We start from the raw sequence: 22088 nt of genomic DNA, 5'->3' as shown, positions 1-22088 counted from the left end.
CAGTGGATTTGATGTCTTGCACGTGGTGTTATAAGAAGTTGAGAGGGATCTGCCTGATTTTGGGTATTGCAAAGAAGCATTGATATAAGGGATCTGCCTTTCTCCTGTGGTGCCAGCATGGAGTGATCTTCTGTATAGATCGTGAGTCGTGGTGGGAGGAACCAGTAAGAGCCGAAAACCCAAAGAGCAGAGGTCGACTGTGGCAGCGAAGGAGCTCGAAGGTTGAGCGTGGAGGTTGTTGGGAGGTCGAGCGGAGAATCTCGTGTGTTGTAGTGGTGGATTGTTGTGATAATCAAGAGTTGTTCGTTTTAAGTTGCCAGGGTAACCTGTTTTTTTCAAGATGAATTCTCAGATGGCAGATTATTTAAATGAAAGCGGCAAATTGGATGGTTCCAATTACATAAATTGGAAATTTAAGCTTCAGACTTTGCTTGAAGGTCAGAATACCTACAGCATTGTCATCGGTGATGAAGGTAAGCCAACTGTTGCAAATGGTGGAATGAATGCAACAACTCAAGAATGGGAGAAAAGGGAGCTGAAGGCAAAGGTCCTACTAAAATTGTCAGTTAAAGATTGCATCATCCCTCGTATTCGGGATTGCAAGACAGCGAATGAGATTTGGACAACTCTCAAAGACAGGTATGAAATCAAGAACACCAGCCGAACCTTCTTCCTCAGGAAGAAGATCCTCTCAATCAAGATGGAGGAGAATGAGTCTGTTTCATCATTCTTATCTCGGATAAAGGAAGTTAAAGATAAACTATCTGATATCGGTCAAACTGTGGCGAATGATGATCTGGTGAAAATCACCATGAACGGTATGACAGATGAATATCAGATGTTTATAACTGGATTGAATGCAAGGGAAAAGCCTCCAAGTTTTGAAGAGCTTATTGGAATTCTGCTACATGAAGAGGAAAGGAGGTCATCTCTCAAGCCTCAAGATCCAGATCTTGCATTGATAACAAAGTTCAAGCCAAAAGGGAGAGCGATGGCTGATCAGAGGAGGGGCAATACATCAGAAATGACACCACAAGGTATGACCTCGTATAGAAATGACTCTGCTCCTGAATGTTTTTATTATGGTAAGATAGGCCATATTGCTAAATTTTGTCACAAGAAGAAGGCAAATCAAGAGAGGTACAATCAGAAAAGGCATGCAGGTCATTTGGCAGATGCAGATGCAGATACAGACCCAGATCAGAATCTGGATGTTAGACTATTTATGGCCGAGGGTGACACTGCTATTGAGGAGGATGAATAATATATTTGGATCATGGATTCTGGAGCCTCCTCGCATATGTCAGGTAAAAAGCAATGGTTCAGAAATTTTAAAGAATCCAACACTGGAGTAAAAGTCTATCTTGGAGATAATAGTGGGTACGAGATCAAGGGACATGGATATGTCCTTGTTACTCTGCCTGATGGTAAGATCAGGAATATATCTGATGTGTGGTATGTTCCTGGCATTAAGAAGAACCTGATTTCTGTGTCCAAGATTACAGATCAGGACCTCAAGGTAGAATTTTTTAAATCTTATTGCATTATTAAAGATTTGTTGGATCAGATGAAGCCCATTGCCACAGGTATTCGCATAGGAGGACTCTACAAGTTGGATGTGAAAAGTACGCCTCGGCAAGCCTTGATGACGTCAAATAAGTCTGCAAATGAAGACGGACTCTACAAGTTGGCTCAAGAAATAAATACCCCAGAAGTTTCTTCTATATGTGAAGACGGAAATGAGTCTGCCTTTGTGGACATTAAGCCGGTCGATGATGTTGTTAAGGCCAAACCTGTGGACACCCCTATTGAGGTCGATGGTGGGACAGATGATTGTTACAAAATAGAGGATGGCGCCGGACAGTTTGACAAACAGTTGTCTGCTCTGGAATCATATCTTGGGTTGTCTGAGTATTCTATTGCTAAAGCAAATCTGTGTATAGAAGATGCAGGTCACTCTGCGGGCTCTTTTCCAGATGAGCAGTGTTTCCTGGAACAATGGATCTTGGGAGATCTGCCAAATTCAGGCAAGAATGCCCTGGCCGGAGGGCTCCAATACAATGAAAATCTGTGGCATCATGGTCCTGGGAGAACTCCGCTTGACTGGACAACGAGAATGAAAATAGTGTTGGGTGCAGTCCGTGGTTTGACCTTCATTCACCACTCGTGTAAATCTCCCAAGCTGGCCCTTAGGAATATCAAGTCTTCCAATGTTTTGTTAGATAAGAGTGGAATTTCTTGTATCTCAGACTTTGGTCTTGTTGTGCTTATTAGTACTGCATCTGCTGCATCAAGAGCTGCGGGATACAGGGCTCCAGAACAGGCCGAGACTCCCATTGCGGCGACGCCCAAGCGAGCAGAGGCAAATTCCCCCTCACTAGCACAGACTCCCATTGTCGCGACCCCCAAGGGAGCAACGACCGAATCTCCAGTAGCATCTCTGCCGGCCTCTGCCCCTTTGGAAGTTGCCATTGCCGCAACGCCCAAGGGAATGACTGAATCTCCCGTAGCGTCTCCACTGGTCTCTTCCCCCTCGGAAGTTGCCAAAACCCCAAACTCAGCCCCAACACTGTGTTCATCGAATACTTCTGAGACTCCAGCCTCCAGCCCCTTCGCCGCAGGCCCAGGTATTGCTTCAGCACCAAAAAGCGGAGCCGCCGCCACAACTAAGGTAGAGAAGATCATGGCCATCTTTGGAGCAGCGTTGCTCGGAGGAGCCACCATCCTTATTTAAGCTAGATCCATCGTGCATTCTCTCCATATTCTCCGTCCATTTATGTTTTCTTGCATTCATTAGTTGGGATCTCAAACAACCGTTCATTCCTCTTGAAGGTGCAAATCTAGCGTGGGTTCTTGCATCTGAATCTTGTTTATGTCCCTTTCTCCATTAAGGGGGGATGTTAGAAATTAATGGAGAATAGGTTACGTAGTTATGATTTTCTCTTTATTTGACATTCAGTTCCTATTAATTAGGAATCTGTTTTTTCCTATGTATCTATTTAATTCCTGATGATTAATGAATAAGTGAAGTGAATGCATTTTCTGGTGGGAGCTCCTCGTGATCTGCACCTGTGAGCTCCCGTGTGTTTGTCTAAACTTTTGTCTTCTGCATTTCTTATCACCAATTTTTGGGGTTATTCTCTTCTCCCAACATTTTCATGGTTGACCTGTATTACCCACAATCGACGTATATAGACTTCACCTTGAACTTGCAATCGATGAAAAACCATAACCTAGAACCCTTAATAACCATACACATTATGAGCATTCGATAGGGTTTACATAAAAGATCACACACATAGATTCAAAACTATACTTTGGCATTTGTATTAAAATAAATAGGGTAATTTCATGGCATAGCTCTCGGGCCTTACCACCATATTAATTTGTATTGGGCTTTTCCTTGACTTGGTTTTACATTGAAGTTGGATGCTCCCCAACATTATGGAGGACGCTTATAATCCAATAAAAAAACAAACCTTAAGGGGAAAAGAATCTCGTCCTCCACCAGCTCATGCCTTGTAGAGGCTTTAGATATTTTTTCTTTCTTTAAATATTTTATAGGAAAAGCGTGTCCTCTCACTTGAGTGCCACGAGCTCCTTCTGCAAGCCTCAGAAAATCATATTTTATTTGGGGTGGGGTCCATGCCCTTGCATCATTCATCATATTTTTTTGGTGTATATTGTATTTTATTGGAAATGTACATGAATATTTAGTATATTTGGTTTACAATTTGTTGAAATTTGGGGTGGGGTCCATGCCCTTGCATCATTCGTCATATTTTTTTTGGTGTATATTGTATTTTATTGGAAATGTACATGAATATTTAGTATATTTGGTTTACAGTTTGTTGAATGTACTGGTGTCAATAATGTTAATTGTTAGATTTGATTTTGGATTTACTCTAGATTGTTCGAATAGATTAAGATTTGATCATGATTAAAAAAAAAAAAAATAAAAAATTAAATGAATTAGAAATATCAGACACACACTTAAAAAATATATATTTATATTTAAAATATTTAAATTAAAATTAAAATTAAAAAGAATGAAAGTGGCTTTTCTTTTTTAAATACATTTTAAATTAACATAAATATATCTAAATTTCAAAGCAATTTTATTTTCATCGAAGTTTTCAAAAGGTCGATTTTTATTTATTTATTTATTTTAAATTAAAATATTATTTTGACATTTGAATTAAAATGAATTTCAGCTCAATTTGTATTTATATGTATTTTTAATATTTTGATAATAACAAATTGCACACTTAAAAGTTTATGTATTTCTATTTAAAATCTTTATATTTAAATTTAAATTTAAATTGAAAAGAATTAAAGTGGATTTAAAAAAAAAAACATTTTAAATTAACATAAATATATCTAAATTTCAAAGTAATTTTATTTTCATCTAATTTACGCTAATTTTATGTATGAAAGTAATAACTTGGAGGAAGTGTATTCTTACAAGTACCTAGGAATTGATATTCATCACAAGCTCAACTGGAACTATAGCATTGAGAAAAGGATTAATGGGGAGTGGAAAGCTTATTTTGTTCTTTAAAATAATTGTAAAACTACAAACTTAGTAATGTGGGATAAAAAGAAGTTCCTCTTCGAAACTTTGGTCACTCCTGTTATCTTATATGGCTGTGAGGTTTGGGGTTGCAGCATCTCTAGAGAATCGTGGAGAAAGATTGAGCAAATCCAAAAGCGTTTTATAACGTATAACCTGAAAATTAAAAGTAATACACCCTATCCTATTCTCCTTATAGAAGCATGTCTTTCCCCTATTGAGAGCCTAACTATGAATAGGTTTCTGTTGTACAAGCACAAGCTCAATAACATAGGTGCTCATAGACTTCCTAAGCTAGCATTAAATTCTAGCCAAAACCACCTAAGGCTCAAATGGGTGTGGCATAAATACACAAGGGCCTGGTTAAACTATTGGGGGATCAACGAGAATGATGCATTGTAAAACATTAATAACATTAAAGATATTATTACTTCTATGTTAAAAGAAACATGGGGTGTGAGAAAGATTTAGCAGCTAAAGAAAAATAAGTTATTATAAGAAGGTCATCAACCCCACCCTAGAAGATCAAAAGTATCTCTCTATTTTAACTAGCTTAAAGAAGAAAATTAATATAGCAAATATTAGAACAAATTCTCATGAGCTCCATAATGAAACAGGTCATTGGGCAGTTCCTAAAACAGCATGGATGGAAAGGATCTGCCATCTATGTGAGAATAGGAACATCGAGGATGAAAACCACTTCCTCTTAGAGTGCCCCACGTACAACCACATTAGATATCAGTTTCACAATCTTTGTTACAATACTGACCTTCCTAGCCTTTTATAATGTCAAAATTATAGCAAGCTTGGAGGCTTCTCTCCAATCTTTTTGAGCATAGGAATACAATCTTAAATCAAAATAAATAATTTGTTTCTTTAGGTCCCATAGACCAATGTTTGGACTCAGCGGACGTTAATCATCATCATCATCATCATCATCAAAACATTGATTTTTTTTTTAATTAAAATATCATTATTTTGACATTTGAATTAAAATGAATTTAAGCTCAATTTGTATTTATATGTATTTTTACTATTTTGATAATAACAAATTGTTATATATTTTTAAAACAATATTTTTAATAGCTTTTTTCAAGTTACTACAAATTAATTATAATAATTGCTTTTCTCTTTTCAACTATTTATTATAGTAGTCATCCATATATCACAACTTTCCTTATCTTTTTATTTAATTAATAAATTTTCTTATTTTGTATTTTTTTCTAACATATTATATTAATTGTTTTACGTTTTTAAGAGTCATGTGATGAGGATGTGCAAAAAAGAAAAAACAATGACATTGCCACAAAGTGGCTTTTGTTTCAATTTATCTACTAACTAACCATTATATTAATTTTATTCAAATTTTTTTTGTAAGCTTAGTAGGACTCTCCGATTTTCGAGTTTTTACATGTCCATTATTCAACCTGCTACAAGGGGAGGGTAGCACAAGTTTCAAACCCGATACCTCCAGTTCGGTGAGACTTCATTCCACGACCATCACCACTTGAGCTACCCCAGGTGGACAATTTTATTCAATTATTAAATGATAAACAATAGAACAATAATTTGATCATTAACATCATGCAATACTTTCAAGCTTCACATGTGCCCAATGCATTAGTTAAAATATAAAACTATGGTCATTAGATCATCAAGAGGAGGATAAAGTGACCAAGAACCATTTTAGGGGATTTCTTTGACAAGTGACATTCATAAATTGTGAACCATGGAATGTGCAGTGAAGAATGATTTGATGTTTGACATAACATATAGAGATTTCTCTGTTGTAATCTTTCGCGAAAACCAAAGACCATGATGCAATTCAAACATTTCAAGGAAAACAAGCTAACAACCAAGGTTTCAACATGTAAAAACTCTCCCAAATCGACATATGGCATAACAAATTTCTAACACTGTGCATATTTCCCAAACAAGTTCGATATTTATATCACACAATCCAATAAATAAAACTCACTCAGTGCATTATTAAGCATTGTAAACAACCAAATACTAATTTCTCCTATTTAACACAATGCACAAACAACATTTTGTGTTCAACACATGAATCGAAAAACCAAGCCTAATCAAATACTCTAAAATTTTGAAATACAAATAGGCTCAGGAAGTTATGAAAGCATTACTATAAAATAATTTATTCATTTTCACTTCAAAGATTTTAACCAATAGATAAGCTCAGTTTTACCAAATAGTTTAGGAATTTAATCCTAAATGATGACCAAAATGTACTTATTATTATCTAGTTCCTAAAAAAGAAATTATTTGTTAGTGTTCTTACAATTACGAAAACTTTAAATTCCCACAGAAACACAAATGTGAAGACAAATACCACAAACAAACATATACAAGCACCACAACTAGTTATTCACTACCCATAGAGCTTACAAATTTGAACATTTGTGCATGATTAGGTAGAAGCATATACATAAGAACTATATATTAAAAAGAATAATTATTGAACATAAACCACATTGCTTAGAGGGATGGATTTATTGAGCAACTGAGGAAGGGACTTCCACTTTACTCCCAATCATAAACTAGTTGAACTATTAGCTCTCCTGCAGTACATCACTCAGGTTTGAGGAAGTTGAAAGTAATTTATCAGCATAATCATATTAGCATGCTTAGGAAGAAATATTTTAATATTTGTCTTCTAGGCTAATGGTATCAATGTAGACATGGGACAACTAGTGCTAGAACAAGAAATATTGAAGCGAGTATGTAGTGAAGAAGTGATGTGAATACTATCCCAGCTCAACCATTGGATGGTTAACCAGAGTGGGGGAAGGGCACCCTTTATTAGTGGGAGGTGATATGTGTTGGCATTATGGCTAGTGTGTTTGTCTTGATGTCAATCTGGATGTCAACTTGGATTATGATCTTGTCACAATTTGTCATCATGATATTGTCACAACCTAAAACTCTTGTCACATTATGTCTTCACAATCTTGTCACACTATGACACTATTGGTAAATGTGAAAAATTGATGTGCCTAGCTATAACATGGATTGATGATGATGATTAATCATTACAAAGGATTCTTGATGATTCAATAAGAGTTGCAAAAGGTTACATAGGGCCTGGAACAATTACAGGAGGATGGACAAGGTTTGCAGATGCTTGAAAGTAAAGAAAATTGAGGTAACATTGGCAATTGGTTGAGGAAGGTTTACTAATGATTACAAAGATTTTTTAGGTGTCATAAAGAATTATCAAGGCTTGAAAAAGTCATATAGGTGTTGAAGAAGACATGACAAAATATGGAAGCAGTTTGACTGAGGATTGTCTGAGTTTTGAGCTAGAAAACAGAGTAACACAGGTCTATTGAGTACTAGGAACGCTATAAAGAAAGTCTCTAGTGCAATAGGTGGGTTATAATGCCCTTTCTGGAAGAATAACATGTGTTATTTCTTTTAAGCATAGAAAAATAAAAAGATTAGGGGAAAATCATGGAGTGGCGTAAGGTATTCTTATGTAGAAGGTTGAGTAATGTCTATTTGATCCCATCAAATATCACCATCCACAAATCCATTAGATTTGGTTGTGGTATTGGCAAGAAAAAGTGGCTATTAAAAGGAAGAAAATCGGATCAGTTGTGTATGCATTTTTTGTGCGTTATTTTTCATTTGTTCTAGAATAAGTGTGCACCATTGCATAACGATGAGTCTCAGATTTGACTACATAATGAGAGATTTTAAGGAGACTTGATTATAGTTATTTATTGTTTGTTTTGTCCCTTAATATGTGAGATCACTTGTTTGCAAGAGTCAAATATAGTAACATATTGAGTAATCTGTATATCTGAATGTTCTAATACATGTTGATCTGTTGTATGGTTTATATTTTTTTTCTCTGCAGTGAAGCCTAAAGTCAATGAAAATTTTCTCACTAACATGTGATATTGCTTCAAATTTGTTCTGTCTATGTAATAATTATCAGTGCACATATCTAATTTTGGTTGACAGAAGTCCTATGGTAGAGAGTGCACAAATATAATAATTTATCTTGCAAAGACTAATGATCATTGATGACTACAGAGCTATAGTTCAAAGAGAAGTCTATTGGGTTACAACATCAAGTTTGTGCTTAACAAAGTGGTCTTTAAATAATCTTGTTTTCCCTATGTGCCTGAGTATAATTGGATGATATGGATTAATGAGATGGTTATGTATGCTACCACTTATGAAGGCTTTTGTTATATGTATGTTTTTGTGAAGGGTATGGTTTAGTGTTCATGTATATGAGGTCACTTTATTGATTGAAGAAAAGAGTATTGTGATGAGCACACTATTTATTCTTGGACACACTAAGAATTAATTGTAGCGATCAGTCTTTGGTGTATGTGGAAGAGGATTGTGACATGTATTATGACTAGGATTTTGTAGAGATCTTCATATACTATTAACTTCGCATGCTTGTACTATGCAGAGATCTAAGACTAAGTCAAATCTTGTTGGTTTATTGGAGGAATAGATATCTAATAGAATATGCAAGAAATAAGTTATTTGTTGAAATCAAGGCTTATGCTAGAGTTAAATTAGCACACAGAACAAAGTCTTCTCTTTGTCAATGCATTAGAGTGATAAAGAATCAGTACAATAGTGCAGAAATTGAGGTAACTAATAGTGGTGGTTGTAGGGACAGAATGGCTACCTTATATTATTCACATGTTGATGGTGTTTGTCTTGTTGTATGCTTATGATTACCCCTTGCTTGCCAGTTCATATTATGCAGATAATGATTGCACTGTTTTTTGTTTAAGGGCTTGATGAGGTTGCTACTAGATGTGACTTGTCATTGTGTTGTATTGATGAGCTAGCATGTGTCATTAATAATAGACATAATACTTGGTATTTTCATGTTGTAATCACGTTTCTATTGTTGATGAACAAAGAGATGTTTCACATGCTTCTATTAGAGAAATACATATATGATTAAGTTCTGCTTAAATAAGTTGTTTGGTTATTAAAGAAATAATTTATAAACTGAGTCATGTATAAACATTAGGGTTTGACATTGAGAAGAGGGTTTGGAATTGTTAAGAATTGTTTTGTTGCTAATTGTCAAGGATGTCTCGATCAATTTGAGATTTGATGAGCTAGAGGTTGATGATATATTTTGTTGATTAGAGATTTATTGGAGAGTTTTGGGTTTGATGGTCCATTGAGCATATTTGTTACAAAGAGGTTATTGGTATCTTGTTATTTAAATGAGCACAGTTTTGTATGTGGGTCCAATTTGAAATTTAGATGAATTGTGGCCTATGGGTTTTGAGTCATGGTTGACTTAGCTCGATCTAGATTAAAATATTTTGAAATGTTGTCCACAAAGGGAATGAGGGTTGGATCCTTTAGTGAGGGAGAGATAGCTTCCATCTCGTGGTAGCTGATAAATTTGATGAGAGAGTAGTAGATTCCTTCTAGTGGTAGCTGGAGAAATAAGAGGAGGTGGTAGCCTCCAACATGTAGGAGCTTGTGCACTGGTAAGAGTCTGCACTAGTGCAAGATGTAATTTTTTTCTTTATAATACGAAGGAGTTAGAGAAAACAACAACTATGGATTTTCCTGGTTAGGTTTTCCACCTAAAAATTTGATGTACCGATGTGTTGATGCTATGTTGCATTCTTTTGGTTTACATGCTCTTATGTTTAATGTTACTCATGGTTTACTAAATATGATTAGATCCACTATATAGTGTGCTACTAATGAAATGATGGTTCAAATAACTTTGAAAATTAAATCACAAATTAAGTAAAATTTGATCTGACAAGAAATACAGATTCCCCCTTGCCCCTAAGTATATTTAACAATTGGTATTAAAATAAGTTCTCTCCAGTAAAACTTAACCACTTGAGAGCATATCATGGAACATGGGAAAGGAACACAAGAAGAATATAACACAAAGGAAGAAGTCAACCCAAGAAAATTGTGATAGTGATAGTGATGTATCACACGTAGTAGCAATATATGCAATCATCGATGAAGGAAGATCGTTAACGGAACAAGTCAAGCTAGGAACTATAAATAATAAAGGTAATATTGTACTCAATAATGCAAACTATTGGGATTGGAAAGAAAATGTGAAGTCTAGGATAATATCCCTTAGATTTGATCTTTAGAATTTATTTTGTAATGGTTATACTAAAACTCCACCATCAAGTCAAGAATTGCCGAACAATGGTCAAGCATTAAATGAAATACTTTGTATCTTACTTGATTCAAATTAGACAAAATTATGCAATGTAAAATTGCAAAAGAGGTATGGGATAATCTACAGGCTATCCATGAAGGAGAAGACAATATAGTAAAGGAATATGGATTTTCATTAGGGATACCAATAAGTAATCTTAATTTGGAAACATTCAATGAATCTAGAAAATAAACTTGTAGCCTTTTAGAAGATTAGTATGGTCATGAAACAACCTTGCTCATATTAGATGGAGTTATTGATTCAAAAGAAGAGAGATTAGAGGAAGTATTTAAACTTGAAGAAAAGTTACTTATTATTTGAAAAGAATTAATAGTCTCAAGCTTAAGTGGTAGGTTTATCAAAATAACTATCATGAAGAATTAACTAATACTACAACAATAAATTAACAACCTAACAAAAAGAAATAATATTGTGAAGGACTTTGAAGTTGACATTATCTCTCTGAAAATTGATTTGGAAAAGTCAAATACACGAAATGAGGAGTTACTTCATGTATTTGAAGAACAAGAAAATGAGCTTAAAGAAGAAATTATCAAGTTAAGATCATAACTGGAAGAGACAAGAAGAGAAAAGGAGGATGAAGTAAGCTCACTAGTAGAAATGGAAAAACATTTGAGATTTCAAGATAGCATAAAGATATTGGACAACCTTATTAATAGTGAAAGGACTCCCTCTATCAAATCAGGATTTGGTTTTCATGAAATTGTGAACGGAGAATTTAACTCATAAGATTTTGCAAGATATTTTGAGGATAAGAAAGCAAATTCTGAAAATCCTAGTAAAGAATTAAGAAGGGAGCTAAACCAAAAACCAAGTAAAGTGAATTTGCAAAGGAAATAATTTGTTCCCAATGAATATGAAAAAAATATAAATAACATTCCATTTTCTCCCTTGATCAATGATATCAAATGTTTTATCTGCCACAACTTTGGACACATTGCAATCTACTATAGAAGGAAATTATTCAGATCTCAAGAAAATAGTCTCTCCATAGGAAGATCATCAGTTCGTTTACATGAAAATTATTTGGTCACAAAGCTATTGATCGTATATCATATATAAATGAAAGAAACACAAAAAAAAATTTACTATTATTCTCTTTCACACTTCTCTGGTCACATAAGGCGTTAAACCTATTGAAGACAAGCAATTATACAAGAATCTAGTTATAGAAAGACTTGAAGACGATGCATACATCATCATTCATCATATCAAGAAAAGGAAGAGTAGAAAGTGAACTGTGGTCTTTCTTTGTGAACATTAGAAGAAGAAGATAAGTGGTACATATAAAATAGATTCTCTCATCACTTGTTTCTAAATAAGAGAATATATACCTCTCTCATGAATTCAAGGGGTGGTGAAGTAGTTCTTGGAAAGAATGCACCAACAATGGTTCTAGGAAAAGGTAGAGTTTATCTTGATGTTAAAAATACAAAAGAAGCTAATGTATTGTTGGTTGAAGGACTAAAGAAAAACATTCTAAGTGTAGGACAAATTACTAATTAATGGCATGTAGTTATATTTACCTCAATAGGATGCAAAATTATAGAAGAAGACATTTGAATGGTAATATAAAAAGGAAAAACAAAAGTAGACAAAGTATATGTACTAAAGGAAAATTCAGGCAGACACAAGAGGACAATATCCTCCTCTTCAATTTCAGTGTAGGGGAAGATTATCCCCACTATAGTCCATTGTACCTGATGCATATTTCTAAAAGGATTATAGAAATGGATGATTGGTGCATGAGTTCAAGCGGGAAATGTATGAAAATAAGGCTTACAGGTTTGTTGGTTCAACTTTAATGATGACTCTATATATTTCTAGATTATTCTTTTGATCTAGTATTATAATCAGGAGTGGTGATGATGAATTGGCAGAAGTTCAAGGGTAGCATCTCATATGCTTTTGATAGTTTATCAATGGAACTATGGTTCCTTACTAGCAAAAAAAGGAAAAGGCACCACTTGGAGAAATTTGTTATATCTAACATTGGTTTATTCCAAGAATTATCAATCTGTAATAGTTACATATATGCTTATCTATGATGACTTCATAAGTTGTTGATCGTGCCTCATAACAAAATCCTATATTTTTTCTTCTATTGAATTTTTTTCTTACATTGCTTCGTTGATTTGTTTCTTACTATTGGTTGAATTTTCATCAATTAGGAGGATATATATGTTTTTTTCACTCTGTCATTCTATTTGGGTTGTCGCTACAAAGATTTCATTGTTTGGTTGGTATTTGATATGTGGTTGATCAATACTTTTCTTCTACTATACGTAATGTCTTGTGATGCTAAAGGTCTTCTTTGAGACTACATTTATATGTTGATGAGAAATCCACATATAATGTTGATGAGACTCCTTTTTTATGGAGAATACCCATGTGGTAGAATATTCCATGTATTGTAGAGAACATATATTGTTCATGGATGTGTCATAATCATAACATAATAATATCATAGAAAGTAATCCACATGCTAACTCTCAAATTTCATCACGAGAACATAAAATCATTGTTATGACAACATTATAAATAGTAAAAATTGCATGCCCATGCGCGTAATAAAACTTGCTTTCAGTAACTACATGCTTCACATATTGGAATACCATCATAATGTATAACATCAACTTATCTGTATCAAAAGTATAGCATGCCATCACCTAATAAATGGAACTACATGTCAGTATAACCTTATATCATAACATCATAAATATGAGAATCATCATAATCCATATCAAATATAGGATAATAATAATTATAGCATTCTTATTTCAGGGCATCAAAGGAACAAAATGGCCTAAGCATACATATGGATGTCCATAATTCACATATATAGTTAGTCACATGTGTAAAAAATTACAATGTGGCTCTCCTATTATACAAAATATATTATAGATGCAAAAAAACACATATTCTTCCATTCGGTCAATAATTTCTTTTATGCATTCACTTCTTTAGTACAATGTCACCATGAATCAAATATTTCAAACACTCCATTTAAAATGTTATCTCAAAACTCGAATCTAACTCATCTCATATCATACACATTTATTTTATGACTTTCGTTCCTTTCAATATCAAAATTTATCATAAAAATAATTGTAATAATTCCCCATCCATATATACATTAAGTAGAAATATTAAATATCTTAAATATATAAAATCCTATAAAATATAACTTTTATACTTATAACTAAATTTCAAAAATAATTATATATATTATGATAAAATTTATTTAAAATTATTTTTTTATAATCTATTATTAATAAATTTATTTCCTATATTATTAATAATTACATGATTTACTTTTACATTAAAAGGGAAAAGTAGTCTTCATAAGAAACCATTATAAGTTACATACACAAATTAATCCCTCCTTAATATAATGAATTCTATTTCAATATCACTCATCTTCCTCCTTCAAGCTCTTCATAAATAATTTAAAATAATTCAAAGATAAGATACATTTATATATAGAACTTGCCCTTATCAACCTTAGGTATTATTTTATTACTCTTCTTTGTCCATCTCAACCTTCCAAGTTGTTTATGGTTATCATGAATAAAAAAAATGCAAGTTCATCATTCTCCCTTCCTCTTGTAAGGTAACTTTTTTAGCTATATACCACTAACCTTGGATATAAAACTTAGAAACTTTTCCTCCCTAGAGTTTACAAATGAGCACTAATTGGTGGCACTATTTGTTTCAAAATGATCAATTGGTTGTATATATATTACCATTCTTCCCATATTTAAGAGACGACATCATCAAAACAAGGTTGACCAATTAATATATCATTCAAGCTTATGTTTATCATTTTTATATTCACTCACTAGAAATGGTTTTACCTTGGTATTACCTCTTTTTTGAAAATCCACAAGTTCACCCTCAAGAAACTATGTATATATAGAATATATAGAGTTCCACCACAATAATATCATGCATGCCATCTCCTCTATTAGATTGTGCTCATTCATCCCTAGCAAAGTGTACTAAGCCAATTTAATTCCCTCAGACTAGTCAGCTTCTCTTGCCCATTTTTTTTCCATTATTATTATTATTCTTTTTATGAAAACTTAGTTACAATAATTAAGTAAATGCTCATAAATATTACTTTTAAAACATTAGAAGCTAATTCTATGTATAGATTATTTTTAAATTGGCATAATTTAAATAAATAAATTATAAATAATATATTAAATTTAAAATATATTTATGATACACATTTACATAATTATTATATATTTATATATTACATTATATTATATTTTTTTTATTTATTTTTCCCAGAAAGGCACTAAAAGGAAACATATTACTTTTACAATATTAACAATCTTGTTATTTTCCTCTCAATTAAAAATTCATATTTAACTCAGTCATGTTCATTCATTGATTTACTCTTTAGCTTTATCAATATACTTTTCGAATAATGGAAGAAGCCTAACTTTCTTACCTCCACGTACATCACAATGAAAACAAGTGCTACATAGTAGCTAGTACATACCACTTGATTTAAATGTAGTAATGTTGCAATTTGATAGATGGATGATGGATTTTTGAATATATATATATATATATATATATATATATATATATATATATATATATATATATATATATATATATAGATATATATTCTTTTTCTTTTTCCTTTTTCTAATCTTATAAAATATATTATATGGTTAATATATATTTAAACTATAATTATTTCATATATAAATTTAATTTTAAATGATTAAAATTATTGAATTTAAAAATATTAAAAAATTAAGATATAAAGTATTTAATCATTATATATAATACATGCTCACTATTATTTTTAATGGATTATGTAAAAGTTCAAAAATAAAAGAATTGGAGAATATATGTGCAAATATATGAGTCATTTAAACATTTAATTTTTTAACCATTTATGGAAATTAAATTATATTTAGAAAGTGGAAAACTCTTTAATATTATGTGTTGGAATATAATGTGTAAATTATATGAGTAGTTTGAATATTTGATTTTTTGAATTTTTTATTATTTTATTTTCAAATTAGTTTTCAAAAATTAGTTTGTGTTTTCTAATTAATTTTGCCCAAAATTCAATTAGTTGTTTTTCAATCAAGTTGAGTTAAAATATATCTTTATACTAAATGATTATTGTAAAGTTAATAATTACCTTCAAAATGGTTGATAACATAATGCTTTCATAACACAATTTTTCTGTTATGCTTCTAGAAAGACTATATGGATTTACTTAATGCATAATTAAGAACAAGAGTTAAATGTGCTAAGCTTTCTTACTAAAAATAGTTAATTTACTAAAACTATAAAATAATAATAAACCATATTTCAAAATCTTGATTCTTCTTATTAATATAAAACAAATAATAATTATTATTAACAATCACATTAAAAATATTAATGTTTTTATATTAAACACAATGTTTTTTCTATAATATATTATATGCATCTATTTAAATGAACACATTAATATAATTAATGTAATCTTGAATTTCATATTTTTAGATTTCTTTTACTTTTTATATTATGAAATGAAAAGTAAAAATAAAATTTAAACTCATTTCTATTAAAAAAAAAAGACAAAAATTATCTTAACATTCACGAGGCTAAAGATAGCCTACGAGACACATTATTCTATGTAAAAATTAAATTAAAATTATGATTTTCAATTATTAAAATTTTATTTACTCGCTAGCAAAGATTAAGTGTTTAATCTTTTAAATATAGTAAACTCTAATTTTGGTTTATATTTGCTGTAATATACCCCGGTAAGCTCACATTTAAAAGCAGGGAGTTAGAATTTCTTACACAAATTACCCACAAGTAATTGTCCAAATCACTACTCCACATTCCTCATTAACCATTAGATATAATTTTCATTAGTACATAAAGTAAATTTCAATGGAGGAAAGTATGTTGCATAACCATTGACAACCACTATTGTAGTATATTAACATAAATTGTCTCATGAACCTTGCATCCATTTCATGATTCCCTTAGCCATATTAATTAATCACATACTTGACATTATGATTATCACATCAAATGAGGAATCAACATCATCAAACTGACACAATAAGCAATCACATCTTTGAACACCGATATACCCTGGAAACCACGTAGGGTGAAATTGGCAAACATTTAATTTTATTATTAAACGTTCATGAGGGTTTTCACCCCTCACTCAATGGCTTATAAGGGATTACATCCCCTATCCATTGTTATAAAATATTACAATGAAATTTCATTAAAATATCACATAATTAGCTAAAAGCTATTACATTTTTCATAAAACCCTTTACCTACATATCACCACTCTCTACATCCTTGTGGCATGATTGCTCTATCAATGTACGATCCTGCAACTCGTACTCATGAGCATGGACTTTAGTTCTTTAACTACCACAATGTTTAACATAATATTTCTTTGTCACAAACCGCCATCGTTTCCTATCATTGTTGTCGTCAACAAGCTTTAGCAACAATATTAGATACAATATTAATCAATCAATAATCAGTCTCTAAAAGTGATCTTTTAACATCTACTCATGTGCATGAGTTGTAAATATACTATCACAATATGCTTCTTATAACAACATTGTGCATGTATAAACAAATAATTATCAAGCGTGTCATAATAATTATCATGTTTCTATGATCATTCTCCCAGCAACACTTGTTCATATCCAAATGATACCACTCTAACCATTCCTTCCATTAAAGGATACTATCAACTTATATTTGTTTTTTGTTCATGTAATTAGATAAAAACTTATTCAAAGAGAACTAACCCCTTAGCTTCTTCTTTGTGCATGTAACTAGGTAATCTTTCCAATACAATAGATATTATTATAATACATAAAAATGCATATCTCTTATGAGGAATTACTAACATGATAGATGTTATGCAATTACAATTCCCTTTTCGAAAAGCATCTTTCCCAAGACAGAGCTATTTACAAAATCTATTGTATGCACAAAGATATGCATTGCTTTAAACCAGAACTAATGTGTTAGTCATTATTTCTTGAATGCAGATATATGTATTTTACAAACAAAAACTAGTACATTTATTCAAGTAAATACTTGTTTTACTTTCCACAATACTTGTTCACACCAATGCATATTTCTCTTTAAAAGATCTAACTCAATAGTTATACAAATCCATGTTTCTCTTTAAAATATATAACACAATACTTATATCTTGATACATGTAATAAACTAATGTTTCTATGCTTTTGCATATGCGTTCTTTACACATAGTAATTTTTCAAGAACCCAACATAGTTTCTCTATCATTTATGTACAAAGTTATTACGCATTTGTCTCTATGGAAGCATCATAACAAATTTCTCATGCATTTGTTTTTAAGAAATTATCATAATCAACCTTTCTTTTGGGCACAAGAACTAAGATAACAATAATGGTAACCCTTTATGCATTAAACCATGCAATTAAATCAAACTATCCAATATGCAACACACAAATCATTTATATTTTTTCTCACAACATGTAAGTCTTGCAAACTCTTGCAAAGGAATTAACACAATTACCTTATCTTTCACACACAAGAAAAAAATAATGTTTCCAAAGAAGATTCCTATGACTTATATTATCTCTTTGCATTTCATCAATGCACAGGTTATTATATTTCTCATAACTAAGTATTCTTTCAAAAGAACTCTCTCACCCATGAAAATATTTCACAAATTACCCTCTTTAATTTATATTCGTTTCCAAGAAAATGACTTGGATTTGTTATTCCTTTTTAAGAAAAGAGCATACATACATCCTATATTTTCTTAATAGGATGCATATGAAATTTTATATAAAGACAAGAAAGTTTACTTATATTTTAATGTTGCAAATAACAATCTTTCTCTACCTGTAATAATATATTTTCTTTACTAAGGAAAATATATAATAACAATCTTTGTCTACATGTAATAATATATTTTCTTTACCAAGAAGAATACATAACCTTTATCTACATGTAGTAATATATTAAATTACCCAGACAAAGGTTATTTAAGTAAAAACCCTCTTTAGGTTATTCAAGTAAAATCCCTTCTCTTCTCTGCATTCTACGCATTCTACTTATCCATTAGAAGAGAAAACTAGAATTGGAAAGGGTAAAATACTCATTATTTAGTTTGAAATAGTTTAAACCATTAAAACTAAAAACATAAAAACTTACCTTTGCATCATAAATTTTCATAACTTTGCACCTCAAATTACAGGGCACCATTGAATCCAAGGCAATCACCAATGTGAACATCCATTTCTCTACGATGTTTGTTGTTAGTCCCATGGTGTTTGTTTATAGTCGCCGACGCAAACAGTCCCATGGACATGCCTGCCTGGTGTTTGTTTATTGCTCCCCACACAACCGATCCACACAAACAGTCCCATTCCATTCCGGGTGTCCATGCTCAGCCCCACACAAACCTCTTCCTCCCTGATTGTCGAGTGAATGATAGAAATAAGTATCATTCTCCCACCATTTTCCTCTTTTTTCCCCCTCTCCCGTAAGAGATCTCTGGTGAATAACGAATGTTAAGGGCTGTTATCAAGAAATGAAAACTAAATAAAACAGTTAAAGATAAAATTTATTAATAATATTCTATTCATATTGAAATTGCAAATAAGAATATTTTATTTTACTTAAGTTTTTACCTGAGTATTTACAATAGGGATATTACATACTCCCCCCCTTAACAAGAACACCGTCCTTAGTGTTCATCTCTCGTTGTAACCTTAGATTTTACTCATGACATAACCATCTAAACCACAAAAAAAAGTGATCCTTCCTCTTTAAAATCAAAGATTTCATTCCAAGAAATGACAATAAACAAAAATTGTAATGTTATAACATAAGAAAAATCAATAGTCATAAGAATTTATAGCGGCGAAAATATGAATCTTCTAATTTCCATCACTTGGCCCTTATTAAAATTCATAATATACAAAAAAAAATCTCTATATCAACTTACCATTACTTGCCAATTACTTTTGAAAATCATGAGCACTTTCATGTAAGCATTTTAATAGCGATTGGACAACCCATCAACACTCCATGGTAAGTAACCTGTAATGTATGACTAACAAATTCAATCACATTAGTCACAATATTTTGAATCAAATGAAATACTTTTAACTATCAATCAATTATGCAATGTTAGATTACATTTAAATCATAGTACTTTTACGAGTACTTAGAGAGCACTAACACTAATCATCAAAATGATAAATCACTGCACCACATGCACACTATATTAACTCTCGCTAAAGGCATCCACACAGTACTTCTGAAAGTATTCAGAGAGCACCTATCTCTCTAATCATCAAAATGATCAATAAATGCACAAAGTGCTTACTGTCCTAATGTGTGCTAAGACATTCAAAAGATTAGCAATATAATAAAGGAACTCCACTGCCAATAATTCCTTACCGAGCACAAGGCTCCCTTCCTGTTAAGATGCACATAACATGTTTACACAATTATATATAAAATTCATTTTTAACATAACATATAGCTGATTAGTTAATTTCTTTAGCTATGAGAATCACAATAGGCTAAATAATTCTCCTTCCAACCCACGGTAACTGGTTTCCACAACCAGATCGAGTCATTTTCACATCCAAACAGTTATTTGACAAAGGCAATACCAAATCTAGTATGGAATTCCATCGGCCAACTAGCTCAAGAATTCCAATGACCACATAGGGTCCAATATAATATTCCTCTTGGCAGCATCCTGCCTATTCCTCTTACAACATCCTGTCTATGAGCAATTTTGGGCCTCCTCCAAAAGGCTCCAAATCAATAAAGTTGCCTCAGGATTTTTACCCTCTTAACCATCTTGGAAAACTCTTTTCTCTTACTGAGATCATTTATCTCTAAGGAGGAAATCCGGGTAGGCAAGTACCATCAACCCCTCTAGGCAGGTAACTGCCATCAACCCAAGGCTTTCTAGACTTTCCCATCTATCCACGACTGTCTGGCATGTTAAATTTCTCTTTCATCACTCTTTCCCAAAAACATTTACATAACAAACCATAAGAACATTATCATTAACAAAATAAACATGCATGTACACGATGCATTTACACTTATCCCTCAACATGGGTCCATAATATCTAGATTGATAAGAAACATAACTAACATACATATTGTATGCATTTTGATTTTCCAGTAACACAATCATGCATATCATATAACATTATAATTTCTCATTTACGATTGCAATTCACATTGCAACGTTTTAGCTTGATGAGTTTTCTTGTTGTCATTAAGCTACCACTACTTAATCCCATCAGCAACATTAGTCATAATATGCATTATTTAATAAGTATTCACTTTTCAAATCATTTTAGTTTCATTCATACAATATTGTCATGCATAAAAGTATATGCAAATATTGATTAATGTGTAAATGTCAATAATAGTTGAGTTAACAATCTAAACATTTCCAATTTCCCATAGTGTATTGTCATCAACAGACCGATACATGAAGTAACTACCATAAGCACTTGTTTACGAATTGTAATAAGTTTAAACCAAATTCAATTAATGCATATAATTGTTAGTAGCTAGTCATGCAACACTGACCAATAACAACTACCAACCATTTTAATGTAGCCATGACAAAACTTAATCAACAATTAGTTATTACAATCAAGTCTCACTACTTGACTCATTGTTTATTTTCAATATCTAAAGGGGTTCTTCCAATGTCCTTTTAAAACACTCTATCGTCCTATTCAAGGATGTTCCCTATATTTTACATTCATGCATTCACTCATTAAAAGTAGTGCATTGTAAATTCAACCATGTTCATTAAATATCTCATAAATATTTCCGTACTTGCAAAAGTTGGTAGTCTATTGTCACTTTTCTTAGTGAGTGTTCAATATTGTTCATAAGTGTGACAAAAGTTTTATTGTATTTTATCCTCATCAAGAATACAATGTCATCAACATAGTTTTGTAGTAGACTTTATTACTTACTACTCAATGCAATTATAAACATGAATCACACATATCATGTCAAAAGTAGTGTGCTGCATAAGTGAATATGTAGATTGTTAGACTCATACTTGAGTTAGTTCCCATTGGTGGCATACCTCAATTTCTTTTCCGTTTACCAATTCCCAAAGGTGCCAGTGCTACAACCTTTGGCTTTGATACCACTTGTAACATACCTCGGTAACCTCACATGTAAAAGCAGGGAGTTAGAATTTTTTACACAAATTACTCACAAGT

At 31.9% G+C, this 22088-nt stretch overlaps 1 protein-coding gene across 1 annotated transcript; it reads left to right on the top strand.

The window, feature by feature from the left end:
* The first annotated feature begins 340 nt into the window (after positions 1-340).
* LOC149247103 (uncharacterized) lies at positions 341-1264 on the top strand. Its single transcript, XM_089443434.1, has 2 exons — positions 341-1037; positions 1176-1264. The coding sequence occupies exons 1-2, from the start codon at positions 341-343 to the stop codon at positions 1262-1264; spliced, it is 786 nt and encodes a 261-aa protein (XP_089299560.1).
* Positions 1265-22088: the final 20824 nt, after the last annotated feature.

This window comes from Pinus tabuliformis, chromosome 7 (genome assembly GCF_031772625.1).
Source record: "Pinus tabuliformis cultivar Carrire ecotype Pingquan chromosome 7, CPIR1, whole genome shotgun sequence".
Taxonomy (NCBI): domain Eukaryota; kingdom Viridiplantae; phylum Streptophyta; class Pinopsida; order Pinales; family Pinaceae; genus Pinus; species Pinus tabuliformis.
Note: the sequence above shows the minus strand (reverse complement) of the source record. Positions and strands in the feature narration are given on the sequence as shown.